Raw genomic sequence first — 18,599 nt, 5'->3', positions numbered from 1 at the left:
GCCTAGTAGAAATAAAAATGAGGCTCAAAACAAAGGAATCCTGCCCTACAGAGCAAATACTTATTCTGTATCTAAATAAGCAGATTAGGGATGTTCCAAATGGGATTTTTAAAAAATAAAATGGGTCATTCCTTTTCATTATGAGGATAAAGATTTATCCCATTATGTGTATGTTATCACACAGAGGTGTATGATATCACCAAACAAAAACAATCCATTCAGGTTTCTGTTTGAAATAATTTTTTAAATTTGCCAAAATGAAATCTAGTAAAGTCAAAAGGACCTCATTTCTCAGGATTCTTGGACTGTAAACAGAATTTTTAAAGGGGCAACACTTTAGGAGAGTCACTTAGCCCAATGACCTCTCTTTATCCTTAAGCAGGGAGTGGCAATTTCATGATCTGGAATAGTATGAAAAGTATACCCCTTAAACCTGTAAACACCACAGTCAGCTAACGGCTTTCGACAGTCTATATTTACCGTATCAAATATAAGCTCAACTACATTTGATTTGCATAAAAAATCAGGACATGCTACTCTAACTCCAAAGAAGAGCCAAGGATTACTGAAAATGAAAGGGCCACCGTATGTGGCACTAAAACTGTATTAAAACGGGAATGCCAAGTACTATTACAACTATGTACTTTCCAAACGGTACATGACAGGAGAAAACTGACAAAACCTGAGTGCTTTTCAACAGATCTTTCCCTTTTCTTATCCAAGAAGATAAAATATAAATACTGCTATAATATATTCAAATATTTATGGATATGGCTGGCTACCAAAGAGTTTATGTTCCTCCAACTTTGCACAGCTGAGGGTATCAGGAGCACATTAAATGTTATAAAGTAACTTCAAGAATCAGTGCAAATATGTATTACATTTCTACTGTTGTGTAAATCTCTCATCAAAGCACAGGCTAAGTTTAAAAAGGCAAAAAAAACCTGAGTTGCTTATATTGGAAAACCAGTACTACCAATTTTGAATACCTCATTTCTACAAAACAGTATTTCATCTACCTGCCACTCAGACATCTAGCATCCTTACCCCCAAAAATGCAAATTTTTAAGACACGAGGAAGCTATTGGTTTTTGAGAGCCCACTCTGTGCCAACACTGTGTTAGATATCCTGTATCAGTGCTTCTCAAACTGCGGCAAAGAACCGGGTGCCGTTTTTTTCTACTCCACTGCAGAACAAAACTTTTGTAAAATACAATTAAAAAAAAAACTTACTACAAAAATCATGTGGGGAAAAAAAAGACACAAACTACAAGTCCCAAGTCTTACCACCTTCAACAGATATAAAATTAGTCTGGCAAACTGTTACGAAGTTTCTAAATGCTTCACTCTCAATTTCTGTACTTACCTTGTCATGATGGGTTCATGGTATGCAGACCACACTTTGAATAGCACTGCTCTATATGCAAACTATTTATTTTCCAAAGTACTTTTAAGAGCCTCTAACACTTACTATTGACCGCAATAGGCTAAAAGGGACACAGTGCCCTCTGAAAAAAAGCTGGATTAAATGATCTTAAGATCCTTTCAGCCCCACCAACTGTATGATTCTGAATGCTGAAGATGTGATGTGACTGGTAAGTAGAATCCTCACTGCCTAATGACAGCCATTTTTGTCACACACACGGAGTGACTGGAAGAGGAAAGGCGGTAAAAAGACAGGAGAATAAGCTCAGAGAAAAGGAATGAGAATTTAACTGGGACGCAAACTCCCAAAGCGAGGAGATGTGGGCGAGCAAGAAGGAGGAAACGCCGACTGCAAGAGCACTCACTTGGGAGTATTCAGGGTGGGGGTTCTCTTACCAATCAGTTTCTGAAAAATCAAACACAGTGATAATTAAATCTAAGTCATGAAAAAAAGGTTTAAATATCTTATAACCAAGGAACAGAAGTTCTGGCAGGTGGCAGAGCTGGGCTAAAAAAGTTGGCAAGATGTGTCATAAAGCCTAGACGGGGAGCCTCTGGGCTCACTCACACAAGCCCGGAAGACGCCTGCATTTTACAGTGTCCGGTTTGTTTCTCTGGCACTGACTCAGGATACGATCCTTCTGTAAATCCCAAAGGGTACGGCCCCACGTTAACATGCATTCTAAAAACAACAAGCAAAGGAAGAGACATGTAATATAGCATTTTATACACTTTTGAAAACCAACCCTGTGCAAAATATGTATTTGTTTATCACTTAAGTACCTGTTTAACTCCAGAAGCAGGAAGGGTGACATTTCAGCACCAAATAGAACAACTCAGAGAAAGATAAATCTGTAGGGTCACAAGTTGGGAGGACTGTTCTAGTTAGCACTGCAAGTCCCCCCAATTATGTGGAATTACCACATAGTCTTGCAACCAGAGAACCTTTGAAGTAAAAGTCCTCTGTCTCCTTTGACCTGGTACTTGACGTATCTCTCTGTACTCTCTGGTACTGTGCTAAGTATCTAACTATGCATCTAAAAGGATTCATTATTTTAGTCATTTCAAAGCTCTCCCACTGGTCTGCTAACAGAGCTCAAGCTACCCTTGGCGATAAGGCTGTTTTTGTTTTCTAATATTCAAGTTTCTGATTATTTCATACTTAAAGGTTTCAAAAATACCATCTCTATCACCTGTGTGGACTGTTGCCTTATGGAAGCTCATTTTGTCCAGTGAGACAAGCAAAGGCCCTGAGGAGGGGAACCTTTGGGACCTGCCAGCCTGATCTATGATGAACACCCGAAGACCAAGGTGGCAGCAGCAGAGTGATGGAAAGAAGGGGACACAGCAGGAGCCGAGGTCAGAGAGGGGTCTGCTGTGCACTGGCTTGTACGTGCATCATATTCCTCTGGGGCCATGGACCAGCGAATGACGCTGGCTGCGGCTGGAGAGACAGGACTAGGAAGAAGACCTTTCCCTGAATTTCCTTTTGAACCTTTGAAATCTTGAACGATGTGTTGCTCTCCTAAACTTTTTAATTAAATAAAGCACCTCTTGAAGGAAAAGACTACACATATAATTTACGTATTATATTACATGACAGAAAATATGAACTTTATGCATACAAAAATGAATAAACAGTGCTATCATTGTATACAGTTAGAGCACAGTTCTGAAGGCTCACATTCTGACTTAGAGTAAATAATCTTAGATGGTTATATATGTATGTTGTAGCCTATTTAGAAGATTCTCACTATTTACAAAAAACAATTTCTCTCATTTTAAAAGCTTTTCAACAAAATTGACTAAATATTCGACTAAATATCCAAATAGAGGATTGGGTAAATAAATCATTGAACATCCATATAATGAAATACCATGCAGACTTTAATATCTATGCAGGTATTAAAAATTATGTTCTCAACAATACTGAAAACGGAGAAATGTCCCCCAAATAGCATCAATGTTAAGTGAAATAGAAAAAAGGGGAATACATGAAAATACGAACTGTACTTATCTCTAGGTGGTAGTAACATAAGTGATTTTGTTTTCTTTTTTGCATTCTTTTACATCTTGCAAATTTTCTAAAATTCTTTTTTTTTTTCTTAAGATTTTATTTATTTGAGAGAGACCACGAGAGGGAACAGCAGACTTCACACTGAGCAGGGAGCCTGATGCGGAACTCGATCCCAGGACCCTTGGATCACGACCTGAGCCAAAGGCAGACACTTAACCGACTGAGCCACCAGGCATCCCAAAGATTTTATGTAATCTCTACACCTAACGTGGGGCTCAAACTCACAACCCCAAGTTCAAGAGTTGTATGCTCTACTGACTGAAGCAGCCAGGCGCCCCAGAATTTTCTAAAATTCTAACATTTTAATTCAAAAATTTTAAAGTACTTTATAATGTTTTAAACAAATTATGACTAACAGCCTTGTCATGCTAATCAGTAACTGATTATGCTAAATTCTATAAAATAACTTTGTGACAGTGCCAGTCCTCGAGGTACTGCCATTCCATAAAAGCTGATGGACACATTTCACTGAAATCTCTGAAAAAAAAAAATAATCTCTACATGGAAATGTTCAAAATAAAGACAATAGTTCTCAAGTTCAGGGGCGCCTGGGTGGCGCTGTTGTTAAGCATCTACCTTTGGCTCAGGGCATGATCCCAGCGTTCTGGGATCGAGCCCCACATTAGGCTCTTCCGCTGGGAGCCTGCTTCTTCCTCTCCCACTCCCCCTGCTTGTGTTCCCTCTCTCGCTGGCTGTCTCTGTCTCTGTCAAATAAATAAATAAAATCTTTAAAAAAAAAAAAAAAAAAACAGTTCTCAAGTTCAGGGCACCAGGCTGCCTCAGTCAGTGAAACATGCAACTTTTGATCTTGGGGTTGTGAGTTCGAGCCCCACATTGGGTACAGAGATTACTTAAAAAATAACATCTTAAAAAAGTAGTACGCAAGTTCATTACCTAACCATAGAACAGCTAAGTTAAACAAAAATTCATTCGAATTAAGATTTTTAGAATGATGATCAAAGCAAGGTATTTTCGATTAACTCCATCTAATCTAGCTGTTTTCACAAATCTCTCAGGAATTCATTATTCTCTATGCAAAATTTGTTGGGCTCCATACAAAATCAAGGGTCTTTTTTTTTTTTTTAAGATTTTATGTATTTATTTGTCAGAGAGAGAGAAAGAGCACAACCAGGAGGAGTGGAAGGCAAAGGGAAAAGCAGGCTCCCCGCTGAGCAAGGAGCCCAACACGGGACTCAATCCCAGGACCCCAAGATCATGACCCAAGCCAAAGGCAGATGCTTAACAACTGAGCCACCCAGGCGCCCCATAACTACCTATTCTTATCTTTTTCTCCATTAACCTATGTCCTCAACTCATGATATTATTTATTAAATCCCACCCTTTCAAACTTGTTCTAAATGCCCTTTTTAACGTTCAGTTCAATCCACATCTGATGTTTGAGCTATGTTAGTAGGTACACCATAATGTACACTAAGAAGTGGGTAACCTCTAGGAGATTACAACGTAGTAAGGGAGATCAAGCATGCAAATAAATAACTTTGGAAGGCAGTGTAAGAAATAGAGAGGGCGACAGTTTCTAACTGTAGGCGTCATGAAAATTTCATGGAGGAGTGCCATTTGATCTGCATCTTGAAGGATAAAGAGTAGGGTTCCAAAAGTGGAGTCTGGGCTCCCCAGAGCAATGGAGCCCCATGAGTCAAGACTGTAGGAGAGAACATAGAAAGTGAGTTTGTGACATATATGGTCCCTGGGGGGATAGAAAGTAATGAGATAAAAGGCTAAAAAGGCAGAATGGAACCAAATCATAGCAACCTTGAATTATTATTTTAGTTCACGGGAAATGGGAAACTACTCAAAATTTGGGCAAGGAGGTAACGTAACTGTTAGCTTTAGGAAGACTACTCTGGCAGCCATGTGTAGGCCTGGCTGTGTCGTTCTTATTTAAAATGGTAGCCATTAACTACTGTCCTGGAGATAACAGGTTATCAGTTCAAGTGCTACCTAAATAGCAGAGGTATACTGGAAAATCACTCAGAACTGGAGTCCTAACCCTAGCACTAACTAATGACATGACCTTGGATAAATCACTTGGCTTCTCAAAACTTTTTTCCTGAAATAATATCTCCTCTACTGCTTCATAGAACCACTGAACGGATGAAATGAAAATAGTGTAAATGAAAACCCACAGAAGATTTGCAGGTCATGTGGTCCCTGTAACAACCGTTCAACTCTGCATTGTAGCATGAAGACAGACAATATATAAATTAATGAGCCGGTTTTGTCCCAATAAAACTTTATTTATAAAAACAGACTGCTAGATATGACCCTGAGGGCCATAGTTTGCTGACCTCTGTATAAAGAAGTGCTATCCAATAGAAACATGTTAGACATATACAGAATTTAATATTTTCCAGGAGCTACAGTTAAAAAGATAAAGGTGGGGGGGTTGCACCTGGGTGGCTCAGTCGGTTAAGTGTTAGACTCTTGATTTCAGCGCAGGTCATGATCTCAGGGTCATGAAATAGAGTCCTGGTCAGGCTTTATGCTGGGCATGGAGCCTGCTTAAGATTCTCTCTCTCCCTCTGCCCCTCCCCTCACACCAGCTCCCTCTCTCTCTCTCAGATAGATAGATGAATAGATAATAAAAAATAAAAAGGTTAAAAGGGGGGGTGCCTGGCTGGCTCAGTCAGTAGAGCATGCAACTCTTGATCTTGTAAGTTCAAGTCCCACATTGGGTGTAGGGATTACTTAAAAATAAAATCTTAAAAAAAGAAGTAAAAAGAAAGAGATGAAATTAATTTTAATATATTTTAATTTAAATAATACATTTTACTTAACACAATATCCAAAATATTTTCATTCCAATATTTAATCAGTATAAAAGATTGAGATCTTTTATATTATTTTTTTACATGAAGTCTTCAGAATATGATGTGTATTTTACACTTTCAGCACATTTCAATCCCAAGTAGCCGCATTTCAAGTGCTCAATGGCCACATGAGTAGTAGCTACCAACTGGAGAACACAGTTCTGGAGGCTATTTAAGTAAAACTTCTGAACTTAGACAATACAAACACAAAATAACAATTTGGACAATAAAAGCAACCAGGAGTATATAATTGTACTCTACAAAGAAATTAAAGAAAATGAATCTAAGATTTTAAAAATGTTTCCCCTGGGATACCAACTATTACTAGCTACAGCCACCTATTTAAAATGGCTCTTTATCAGCAATGGAAGATCCTGATATAAGGTATATTAATGAATTTTTATTCACATAGCTTCAGTTGACAAACATTCTCCCCAGACAAGGGAAAAATCCAAATTATCTGGTGGGGAAAAAAAAAAAACTGTTCTATTTCAAAAATATTTCCTGTCATTTTTTAGTGGATATTTTATTGTCTTAAAAAACAGCTTCCTTGTTAATGATACATGTTTGACAAATGGACAAATATCAGATTATTCAAGAAAACTACTACTAGTTAAAAGCTTACAGTCAGTAGGTAATGGAAAAATTTGTAGGAGGATAACATTTTCTACCAGAGAAAATACTAAGAAGTTTCAAAAACGTGGTCACTATTATTTCAGAAAATTGCAAACTATGCTCGTCTTCAGCAACCTTGAACTAAAACAGGAGAGATGCTGGGAGAAAGAAAGGCTATCTCAGGGGCCCTTCAACATTTGCTTTCTGTGAAGCCTGTTGACCCTTCTCAGATAACATTTTTAAATGTGTAAAATAAAATACCTGGGATTCTACGCTCCAATTATAGTATACTGAAATACAGTTACCAAAATGCTTTATTTGTCCTATCAATGTAGGAGCTTCATTCTCAGTATACTGAATAACAAGATCCAATATTCACCATCATTTCTAAGTGATGGTGAGCATCAACAGTATTTCAAGATACGTTCAACAGCTACAATGTGATATGAAAATATGATTTCTGCTGGTCGTACAAAGTCACGGGTTCTGCCAGTACTACTAGGATTCTACTACACTCATAATCGAAGGAAATGCTGAATTTCATCGAAGGTATGAGTAAATGAAGATAGAATGTTCCCCATTCTAGCTCACAGATCCCCTGAATTCTATAGATGGTGCCTGGATTCTTTCCAGGTTCAGAACCCCTAAAGGAAAGGAAACTTTTTTATTATAAGCTCAAAACATGCTTCCTCCTAAGTTCCCCACATAAATTTTTACCTTTCCACCCATTTTGTTCCTTTCTACGTTAAATAAATCATTAGTTGTCTTTCAACTACACCGTGACTGGAATCAGAAAGGAATCAGAATCAAGAAATAAAGAAGGTCATTCTTCTATTATATACCACTGTTTTGATGAAAATATGTTGACACAGATTGTCCTTTAACATTCTTGATTATTTTACTTCAACAGTAAGAAAAGCAAACCTATGAATAGAGACAGGAGGTCGATTTTGTAGTCTGCCCTGTAAATAGTTACATCTATTATATTAGTCTTTGTTCATTTGAAATCAGGAATGCAAACTACACAAAGCACAAAGCAAATACAGTAAACACAGAAAAGATCCATTACAAATACAAGCTGAACGTTAATATTTTGTTGGTATAAAACCACTACTTGAATGACGCTTCTGTAGTTATTAGAATTACTAAACCTACAATTTGCATAAAATGGTTTGCAAATTACGCATCTCCTTATTGTTAATCTAAAATTGCTACAAACTGTGCTATGACCTAGTAATTCAGCCAACCGGAGTTTTCAGTAGAAACACGAGGGATTCAAGTGCGTCCACCCCAAGTGTCCCATCATGGAACATTAATTATTCTACAATTGTCCTTAATAGCACTTTATAAACTCAAAGCTCCTCAGAAATACTCAACACTATCAGGAGAGGAATCATACAGCACGATAAAAATGCCGTTAAATTATAAACTGCCAGTAGTAATGGATCGAAGAAACACATTTTAATAACCACTACAAATACATAATTTACCAAACTTTATCAAACAAATAACACTAAACACTAAAAATTTTTTGCCCTCCTCTAAGCTGTAATTATCTTTAAAATAGCAGATGTGGGGGCACCTGGGTGGCTCACTTGGCTGAGCATCTGACTCTTGATATGGGCTCAGGTCATGATCTCAGAGTCCTGGGATTGAGCCCCAGGTCTGGCTCCCCACTCAGCAGGGAATCTGCTTATCTCCCCTGCCCTCTACTCCTCACCTCCTCCTTCCCCCTCCATCGCCCCGCCCCCGCCTGCACTCTCTCTAAAATAAATAAATAAATCTTTTCAAAAAAATAAAATAGCAGATGTGGGGCGCCTGGCTGGCTCAGTCAGTAGAGCATACAACTCTTAATCTTACGGTTATGAGTTGGAGCCCCATGTCAGGTATAGAGATTACTTAAATAAATAAATCGACTTTAGGGGCGCCTGGGTGGCTCAGTCGTTAAGCATCTGCTTTCAGCTCAGGGTGTGATCCCAGAATCCTGGGATAGAGCCCCACATCAGGCTCCTCAGCTGGGAGCCTGCTTCTTCCTCTCCCGCTCCCCCTGCTGTGTTCCTTCTCTCGCTGGCTGTCTCTCTCTGTCAAATAAATAAATAAAAATCTTTAAAAAATCAATCAATCAATCAATCGACTTTAAAAATAGCAGATGTGAGGAAAAAGCAGTAAGGTACAAGACAACTATAATACATCCATAAATTAGTATGCGGCCATTAAAAATTATGTTTTTAGGGGTGCCTGGCTGGCTCAGTTGGTAGAGCATGCGACACTTTTTTTTCTTTTTTTTTTAAGATTTTATTTATTTATTTGACAGAGAGAGAGAAAGAGACAGCACAAGCAGGGGGAGAGGGAGAAGCAGGCTCCCCGCAGAGCAGGGAGCCCAATGCAGGGCTCGATCCCAGGACCCCAGGGTCATGACCCGAGTGGAAGGCAGACCCTCAACTGACCAAGCCACCCAGGCACCCTGAGCATGAGACTCTTAATCTCAGGGTTGTGAGTTCAAGCCCCACATTGGGTGTAGCGATTACTTAAAAAAAAATAAAATGAATAAATAAATTATGTTTTTAAATCTGATTTGACAAAATTGCTCCCAATAAGTGATTAAAGGATATAAAACTTTATATAGCATATAATCTCAATTTTGTTTATATATAAAAATATGAACTGAAAGAAATAGTAAAAAAATAATTAATTAATACAACTTTTTGGATGGTACAATCAAGGGATATTTCTTTTCTCTCTTACACAATAGGTGTTTTCTCTATTTTCTACAACATCCATGTGTTACTTCTTTATAAGCAAAAAAGTTCTGCATGACATAAAAATACAATCAACTTAATGTCAGTTATTTTTCATACAGGTTAAAAAAAAAGTAGAATTACCCTTTATACTGGCATATAAGAGAAAATTTTAAGACAATCTGTGTCTAAACAGTCTGCCTAACAACGACCATGCACTCTGAACACACTTCAGGGGCCAGTGTGTCTCTTCCCAGAGTGGGCAGCTCCCTGGCACGGATCGAGCCTGGCAGCATCCCCAGACCATCAGAATAAGAAGTTGCTCTCTCTGCCTAAATATGGACATGGTCTGTATTAACTGGATTACAGACCAAAATGAGTGTATGTCAGGAGCAAAGAAGATCAAGCCGCAAGAGAGGTCCTCTGAAGTGAAGTGATAAGAGCTAGGCAGCACCAACGGAACACTCTGGCTTCTTTCAGCTGACCATGGTTCAGCATGTATTTCCAGGTACCCAATTACATCTAGTGGCTTCCTCTTCTGGAGCGAAAGCCATTGGCTTAAGCAAATGATAAAATTAAGCAAATCCATGACTTCTAAAATAATCTCTCTGAGGGTGTAAAGAAAAGGGGTCCTCCCAAACACTGTTACTTGGGAGTATAAACTAATATGGTCACTTCACAGAGCAATTTGGCAGTATCTATTAAAATTTAAAATGGTCACCTATGACCCAGTAATTCTGATTCTCAGGAACTGCTCTACAGAAATATCCTAACATGTGCACAAATAGGCATGCAAGGGTATGCACTGAAGGATCGGTTTTAACAGTGAAAACCTGAAGGGGGGCCTGGGTGGCTCAGTCTGTTGAGTATCTGACTCTTGGTTTTGGCTCAGGTCATGATCTCAGGGTCATAGGATCCAGGCCCGCATCGGGCTCTGTGCTTAGCGCAGGGTCTACTTGTCCCTCTCCCTCTGCTCCTCCCCGCCCCCTCTCTTTTCTCTCAAATAAATAAATTTTTAAAACTTTTTTAAAAATAGTGAAAAACTGTGGCACCTGGGTGGCTCAGTCGTTAAGCGTCTGCCTTTCGCTCAGGGCGTGATCTCAGCGTTCTGGGATCGAGCCCCACATCAGGCTTCTCTGCTGGGAGCCTGCTTCTTCCTCTCCCACTCCCCCTGCTTGTGTTCCCTCTCTCGCTGGCTGTCTCTCTCTCTCAAATAAATAAATAAAATCTTTAAAAAAAAAAAGTAAAAAATTAAAAAAAAAATGGTAGATCTGTATATGGAGACATAGGAAGATCAAAACATATAACTGACTTTTAAAAAGTTATGAAAAGATATGTCTAGCATCACATCTTTTCTGTAAGACAGAAAAAAATAATAAAAAGTACATATGCACACAAACACACATAAAAGTACACATTCAAAAATGATCTTGGCACACCTGGCTGGCTCACTCGACAGAGCATGCAACTCGATCTTGGGGTAATGGCTTCAAGTCCCACTTTGGGCATAGAGATTACTTAAAAATAAAATCTTTTTAAAAAAAATGATCTTAAAGAATACATTACAAATTTGAGCACTGATTTAACAGTGGTGAGGAGTGGATAGAGACCAGGATTAGGGACAGTACACAAAGGGTACTTCAGTTTCATCTGTTTTTCCAATTTTTTTTTTAAGATTTTATTTATTTATTTATTTGACAGAGATAGAGACAGCCAGCGAGAGAGGGAACACAAGCAGGGGGAGTGGGAGAGGCAGAAGCAGGCTCATAGCAGAGGAGCCTGATGCGGGGCTCGATCCCGGAACGCCGGGATCACGCCCTGAGCCGAAGGCAGACGCCTAACCGCTGTGCCACCCAGGCGCCCTTGTTTTTCCACTTTTATAAGAATATATTCATGTATTCGTTTTAAAACTTTTTAATGGATAAAAATTAAAATTAAAAAATATTTTAAAGGATATATAAATTCTGTTAAAAATGCAGAATCAAAGTAATAGTTATACAATATCTGCAGTCTTCTCTCCTTTTGAGGTAACCATGCATTTGTCCCATAGTTGATCACCTGCTGTTATTTACATTTGTCTACAACTATTGACTAAACATCTTACAAAGCAGACTACGCTCCTTGTGTTCATCCCACAAGCACCACTGTAAAACAAGATGGAAAGAGGAGGAGGGAGGACAGAGCATGGGGCCCTTTTAGGACTTGACAAGCCTTTCATAATTATCACCACAGGTACCTTATTACTTAGGAAAGAACAGGTGCATGACAATCTATCCAGTAGCCTGGGCCAACAGGTGCTATTTTCAGACAGTCAATATGGAAGCCAAGAAGACAGATAATAATCAAAACTGATTTATTTAGCAAGACCTTAGACATACAATTGGAGGAAAACTACAATGAAGACTATTATCTCATCCGCCTAGCCATACTGCAAACAAATTGGGAAGGAAGAAAATTCCTGAGGGATCACACACACACACAACCTACTATCTCCACTATTCACTCTAGGAGAAAAAAAATTCTGTTGATGGCACAGTTTTGCTTTCATATACAATGGACAGCTGACTGAATATGCAAAAAACAACTTTCCAGCAAAGCACCTTATAAAGACAGTCCATACACACTTTAAGTGCATAATCACATGCCTCTTTATCTAATCCTTACACTAACCCTATTATTACTTCTCTCTTACAGATGAAGTGTCTAACATAATAATTCCTGAGCCTGGACCCGGGGCTAGAGTTGGACAGATCTATTTCACTCTCAGCTTTGCTACTAACTGTATAACCCTTGTCAAGTTACGTCACTTCTGTGCCACAGTCTCCTTATTTCTAAAGTAAGGATAACCATGGGATTGAATGAGATAATGGGCGTGAAGTGCTTAGCACAGAGCCTGGCACACAGCATGCTGACGCTGTGGTCATGGCGGTAAGTAGAGGTGGGGACAATGATGACAAAGAAGTTGCAGTGGAAGAAGAAACGAGGGATTACTAAAGGCATGGAACTTGCCCAAAGTCATACAGCTAGTACGGCACAGAGCTAGAATTTCAGTCCCAATCGGATTCTTTAAACCTGACTTTGACCTTTAGGCAAATACTGCCTCCCACAGTCATAAGGTACTTCATTCTAACTTTGTAGCTAGCCAGGCAAACCTGAGAGCTGGCTGAGCCATTTGCCCAAGCTCACAGAACCCTGCACAAAGATTCAGTGACTCTTCTTCCAGTGCTCATTAATTACACTGTAATTAACTCTACTCATGAGCAAAGGTAGTTTTATTCATTACCTCTTCCAAATTTAGAATTTGGAATTCTATAAAAGTACATAAACCGCTTCCAAAAGAATCTGAGCAAAGGATAAACTGGCTGGTAGTATCTTCCTAGGAGAATAGATCAACATTTATAAATCTAAATTATCATCTCCAAGATTTCATCTGAATGTGTCCTAAGTATTCAAAGCCTTAACATATTCCAGTTGATCAACTCCGTCCCTTACATAGCAAAACAACAAACAATAAACAAAAAACGCTCCTGAGCCTTTTTTCATTTCCTAAGCAGTATCAGTAAAGCATTCTGGGCTTGCATGGGGTTCGTTCATTTGTTTTAGTGAGACAGAACAGGCATACAATCAACTGCACTTATTTAAAACGTACGATTTGATGAGTTTTGACATATGTATATACAACCATGAAACCATCACCATAGTCAAAACGGGGACCATATCCATCACCTGAAAAGCTTCCTCATGTCCTTTTGTAATGCCTTTTCCCGTCCGTCCCAGGCTACCTTCATCCCCAGGCAACCACTGATCCGCTGCTTGTCACTACCAATCAGTTTGCATTTTCTAGAATTTCATATAAGCGAAATCTTACAATATGTATTCCTGTTTGTCTAGCTTCTTCCACTCAGCATAAATCATACTTGTTTATCCATTTACCTGTAGATGGACCTTTAGATTGTTTGCAGTTTTTGGCAAGCACAGATAAAGCCGCCATGAACATTCATGTTGGAGTCCTTTTTTTTTTTTTTTTCACGTTCAAGTCTTTTGCACTGGTGTGAGCATGTGGGGATGGGATGGATTCTTATTAAACACACACACACACAATGGAAAATTACCTAAAGTGTCTGAGTTTAAAATTAATCTAAACTATACGGTACAAAATATCTTGGCCAATTTGGGCAAGTCAGTTAGCTTCTCTGTCAACATCCGTATGTGCAAGGCCCGTCTCCACTGGAGTTTGTAAAGAAAAATGAGATAGAAAGTAGAAATCCTTTAGAACTTCCACAAATAGGCTATTTTTCTCCTTGTAAATTCCCTTAAAAAAAAAAAAGACTAATGTTCTATGAAATGTAATGCAAAATGCAATCTTTGAGTTGTCATGTTTAAGTTTTTTAAAATTTCTCTTAAATTTATATTTATTTCACACTTAAAAAAATAATTTCCTACACACTTTCACTTTCTGCCAACAACATGAAATTAAAATAAATACACGTGGCTATTTTAAACACCAAGAAAAAAACTTCGCTCTACATTTCTAACGCATTCAAAGTCCTTACCTACCAGCCTTTCTTGATCAGCATCCCCGATCTGCCGTCTCCTCTCTCTCTCCTCTTCCCCTCGGCTTACTGGGCTCAGAGCTCCAAACTAAGCATGCTAAGCATGCTTCCCTCTGAGGGACCTGGCTCTTGCTGTCCTCTGTCTAGGATGTACTTTCCGCAGCAGCCATATGGTACCCTCTCACCTCCTTCGGGGCTCTGCTCAAATGCCACTCTGTGCTTTCCTTCCCTACCCATCCTACGTAAAAGGGAACCCTTCACCACCACTACTCCCCATTCCTCCTACCCAGCTACGCTTGCCTCCACAGCACTTACCATTTGAGGTATTACATATACATATATATAATATGTATTTGATTATTTGTTATTGTCTATATCCTCCCACTAAAATAAAAGTTTTTTAAAGACAAAGGTTTTATTTTATCCTCTCCTGCATCCTCAGTGCCCAGGACAGTGGGTCTTGCCCACTTCTGAATTCCACAAATACTTGAAGAAATTTGTTGATTACACACCATTTATTGATTTAAAAAAAATAATCTCTGAGGGGCTTGGCTGGCTCAGTCAGAAGAGCATATGATTCTTTTTTTTTTTTTTTAAGATGTTATTTATTTATTTGACAGAGAGTGAGTGAGCACAAGCGGGGGAGCAGCAGAGGCAGAAAGAGAAGCAGGCTCCCCGCTGAGCAGGAAGTCCAATGCGGAACTCGATCCCAGGACCCTGGGATCATGACCTGAGCTGAAGGCAGGCACTTAACCATCTGAGCCACCCAGGCATCCCGAGTACGTGATTCTTTTTTTTTTTTTTTAAGATTTTATTTATTTATTCGACAGAGATAGAGACAGCCAGCAAGAGAGGGAACACAAGCAGGGGAAGTGGGAGAGGAAGAAGCAGGCTCACAGCAGAAGAGCCTGATGTGGGGCTCGATCCCATAACGCCGGGATCACGCCCTGAGCCGAAGGCAGACGCTTAACCACTGTGCCACCCAGGCGCCCCATCGAGTATGTGATTCTTGATCTCAGGGTCGTGAGTTCAAACCCCACCTTGGGTGTAGAGATTACTAAATAATAATAATAATAATAATAAACTTTAAAAATCTGTTTAAAATTCACTAGGAAGAAAAAAAATTTTAGGGAGAAAATTTTTAATTCAAATGCTGTGCTCTTGCTTAAATTAAAATGCTAAGTCAATGTTGATCCACTTCGTAGGATGGGTTCTTTTTTCAAATTGACATTTAACTTTGAACAGCACTTACAGAAAAGAACACTGGAATTCAAAGGCCGGAAAGCCAGAATCTAGTTGTCTGTCCTGCCATAACTAGCTTCACTACCGGGTCATAACCTCTCCTGATCTCAGATAACTTCTCTCTAAAATGAGGAAAGCAATTATCTCCAAGGCCCCTTCTTGCTCTAAAATTCTGAGACTCTACTGCAGTTAGTGCACGCTTATGCATTAAGGTTGCCAATCATAAATTCATCAGCTTAATTCAAATTTGTCCTAATCCAAAACTGTCAACTGAAGGATTCTCTCTAACTAGAAAACCCTGTGGAAAAAAAACGGCCATTGGTTAGCCGGATGTCCACTGAAAGGAGACGCTTAGAAGAGTGTACCTCATAGGGGTGGCAGTATTTCAAAAAAAATTGATGAACCTCTAACCTTCCTCAAATATGAAAAAGAATATATTGCTAGAAAGGACATAAAAATACCTGTTGACTACCCTATCTTTAGCCAGTTATGAAATTTCAGATAATTACAAATATGAGTATCATACATGCAAGGAAGATATGATGATGAGAAGCAGACATGTTAGAGACCAATAGACCTGGGTTAATGTCCAGGCTCTCTGTGTGTGATCTTGAGCAAGTCACGTACTTTGCATTTCGCTTGCCTCATCTGCACAATGGGTGCAACATATATAGCTGTTACAACAGGCAACAGTATTTAGCTACTAGGATCCTTTTAGGAACTTATTAAGATGATGTCTGACACGTAGGATATACTTAATATTATTATTAAATAACTAAATGTGAATACACCCACGCAAACACAAATCTAACAGCCACAAAAACATTTTTAGCTATCCATTTCTACTGATACAATATAGCCAATATAACATACGGAAGAAATTTAAAAAGTTCTTTACCACTGACAGTCATATTTATTACCCATACACATACTGGTTTCTAAAAGGTCAGAACATACATTTTCTTTAAGAGTTTTTAAAAATCTACCAAGCCAGGGAGGTTTTCTTTAAGATCATTCTTCTGTGGAAAAAGCTGACAAATACTCAATACCTTTATGCAGTAAACATCTTAGGAAAGCCAACTTAAGAGCTCAGGTATTTTTAACTACTCCTACCTTTTAATCCTAAATATATTACATACATATAAAATTTGGGGATCTGTGAACTTAGTCTCTAAGGAACAAAGAGCATCCACTTCCCACATTTCACATTCAACAGTCAATTAAATAAAAAGATTCCACCATCATAGCATAATACCCTTTGAGTTTTCAAGCCGATAAGACACTCAGACACTTGCTTTTTCTAGAATAGGCCTAAATGAGACACAAGAAAACCGTAATCCCGTATTAGGAATTCCCTATCAACTTGTATCTTCCCCTTTCGGTGGTCAGACTATAAAATAAGTCAACTAAGAGTTCACAATGGGAATGCTGCAACCTCAACCTCAAATCCAGACACAAAACACAGTGGAACGCATTCGCATCTCAAGCACGCCCAAACGTCTTGGCCAACGCGATCTGATCACTACCGTTTCCAGAAACACACAGTAATGGGTTATAATCCATTTCTACAAACGTTCCTTGTGCTGAAAGCCAAAGTGCATGCAAAACCGCAAAACACAAAAGATTCTTCGCATTCCGTTTTTAGCCAGAAGACAGGCCATCCTCTCCGCGCCCTACCCCAGAGAGTCCACCTTGCGACAGTAAGAATTTCATGACACCCCATGCTACCTACACATCAAAATATCACCCCACAAAGTGGAGGGGGTGCAGCGTCAGCATCGGCTGGCCTCGGTGAAATGATACTGCCGGTATTCCCACCTCTGGGCAAACACGAAACCAACTGAAGTCGGTGGAAAGTTCTCATCAACCGAGCATTTTGGTTTCCTTCTGCCCCCAAATCCAGCAGTAGCACAAATGCGGAGATTTGCTTTTGCACCTGCCACAGCTCCTGAGCCTCGGTTTCTCGGAGACAACCCCCCCCCCCCCCCGAGCTCATGAAAAAGGCCTTGAGGCCTAAAGCACCCGTGACCCTTTGCGGAGAGCTCACGGAGGGCCCCTGTAGCATCACCCTCGCTGTCCACACCGCCCGCTTCCCTGACAAAGGCCCCGTGTCAATCCGAGGCACGACACAGAGAAGTTGCTGGATTGCCCATCACCTACCGACAGCTGCCAATACCCTCCCCCGGGAGGAAGAAAAATCAACATAAAACTGGGAATGAGAAAGAAGGAGGTATACAACGTTAAAATTAAAATGTCCCCAAAGCTAAGCAACCTGGGTGTGCCCTGGAAGTGAGTCCAGGGGGTCCGTGGGGGAGGGGAGAGAGAGTCTGGAGAGCCTGGGAGGCGACGGTGGCTCTTCCAGGGCGTGAAGGCCGTGCCGGGTGATAGTCTAATAAAATGCCGGGTGTCGGAACGCTCAGAATGAAACCACAAATGCAATCCCCGGCGGACTTGAGGCCCGGAGGAGGCAGGGAGGCGGGCGGGCTGCGGACCTGCGGCCACGGCCCCCCACCTGTCCTCCCCGCGCCCACACACCTGCCGGGGCAGCCTTCTGGGGGCCTCGGGGAGGGGGTGAGGCAGAGATGTGACGGCCCGACCCCGGGGATGCGGGGCGGGCGGACTAATCTGCTGGCTGAGGCCAGGGATCTGCCTCGCTCACCTCCAAGTCGGTGTCGGCGGCCTCCGGGCCCCCGAGGATCTCGCTGGGCAGCTCGGCCAGGTCGGTGACCCGGATCAGCCCGTCGTGCAGGAAGATGGTCTCCTCCTTCACCGAAAGCCACTGCGCCGAGTCCGCGGCCGCCGCCGCCGCAGCTGCCGCGGCCGCAGACGAGCCCATGGCCCCGGCTGAGGGTTGACGGTGAGGAGCAGCCGCCCGGCCCGGGGGAGACGCGAGCAGGAGCCGCCGAGATCACCAGTCCATAGCAGCAGTCGCCGCGCCCGCCTGCAGCGCCCCGCTCGCCGCCTCGCCTGTGCAGCTCCGCCCTAGGCGGTCCGAGCCGCCATCCCCCCACCCCCGGCCCCGGAGACCCCGGCCCCGCCACCACCGCCGCCGCCCTGAGGAGCAGGACCCGCCTCTGCCGCTCAGCAGCCAACTGTCAGTGAGACGCCATGTTGGGGG

The 18,599-nt window shown here is 40.9% G+C and overlaps 1 protein-coding gene across 10 annotated transcripts in view; it reads right to left on the bottom strand.

Moving 5' to 3' along the window:
- HECTD4 (HECT domain E3 ubiquitin protein ligase 4) overlaps positions 1-18,474 on the bottom strand; it is a 176,483-nt gene extending 158,009 nt beyond the window's left edge. For all 10 annotated transcript variants that reach the window (XM_048221298.2, XM_048221299.2, XM_048221303.2 and 7 more), the window contains exon 1: positions 18,141-18,474. In XM_048221298.2, coding sequence (XP_048077255.1) covers positions 18,141-18,317 — 177 coding nt within the window. In that variant the 5' untranslated portion in view covers positions 18,318-18,474. The remainder of the gene's footprint in view (positions 1-18,140) is intronic.
- Between the last annotated feature and the right edge of the window lie 125 nt (positions 18,475-18,599).

Source organism: Ursus arctos, unplaced genomic scaffold (genome assembly GCF_023065955.2).
Source record: "Ursus arctos isolate Adak ecotype North America unplaced genomic scaffold, UrsArc2.0 scaffold_34, whole genome shotgun sequence".
Taxonomy (NCBI): Eukaryota; Metazoa; Chordata; class Mammalia; order Carnivora; family Ursidae; genus Ursus; species Ursus arctos.
Note: the sequence above shows the minus strand (reverse complement) of the source record. Positions and strands in the feature narration are given on the sequence as shown.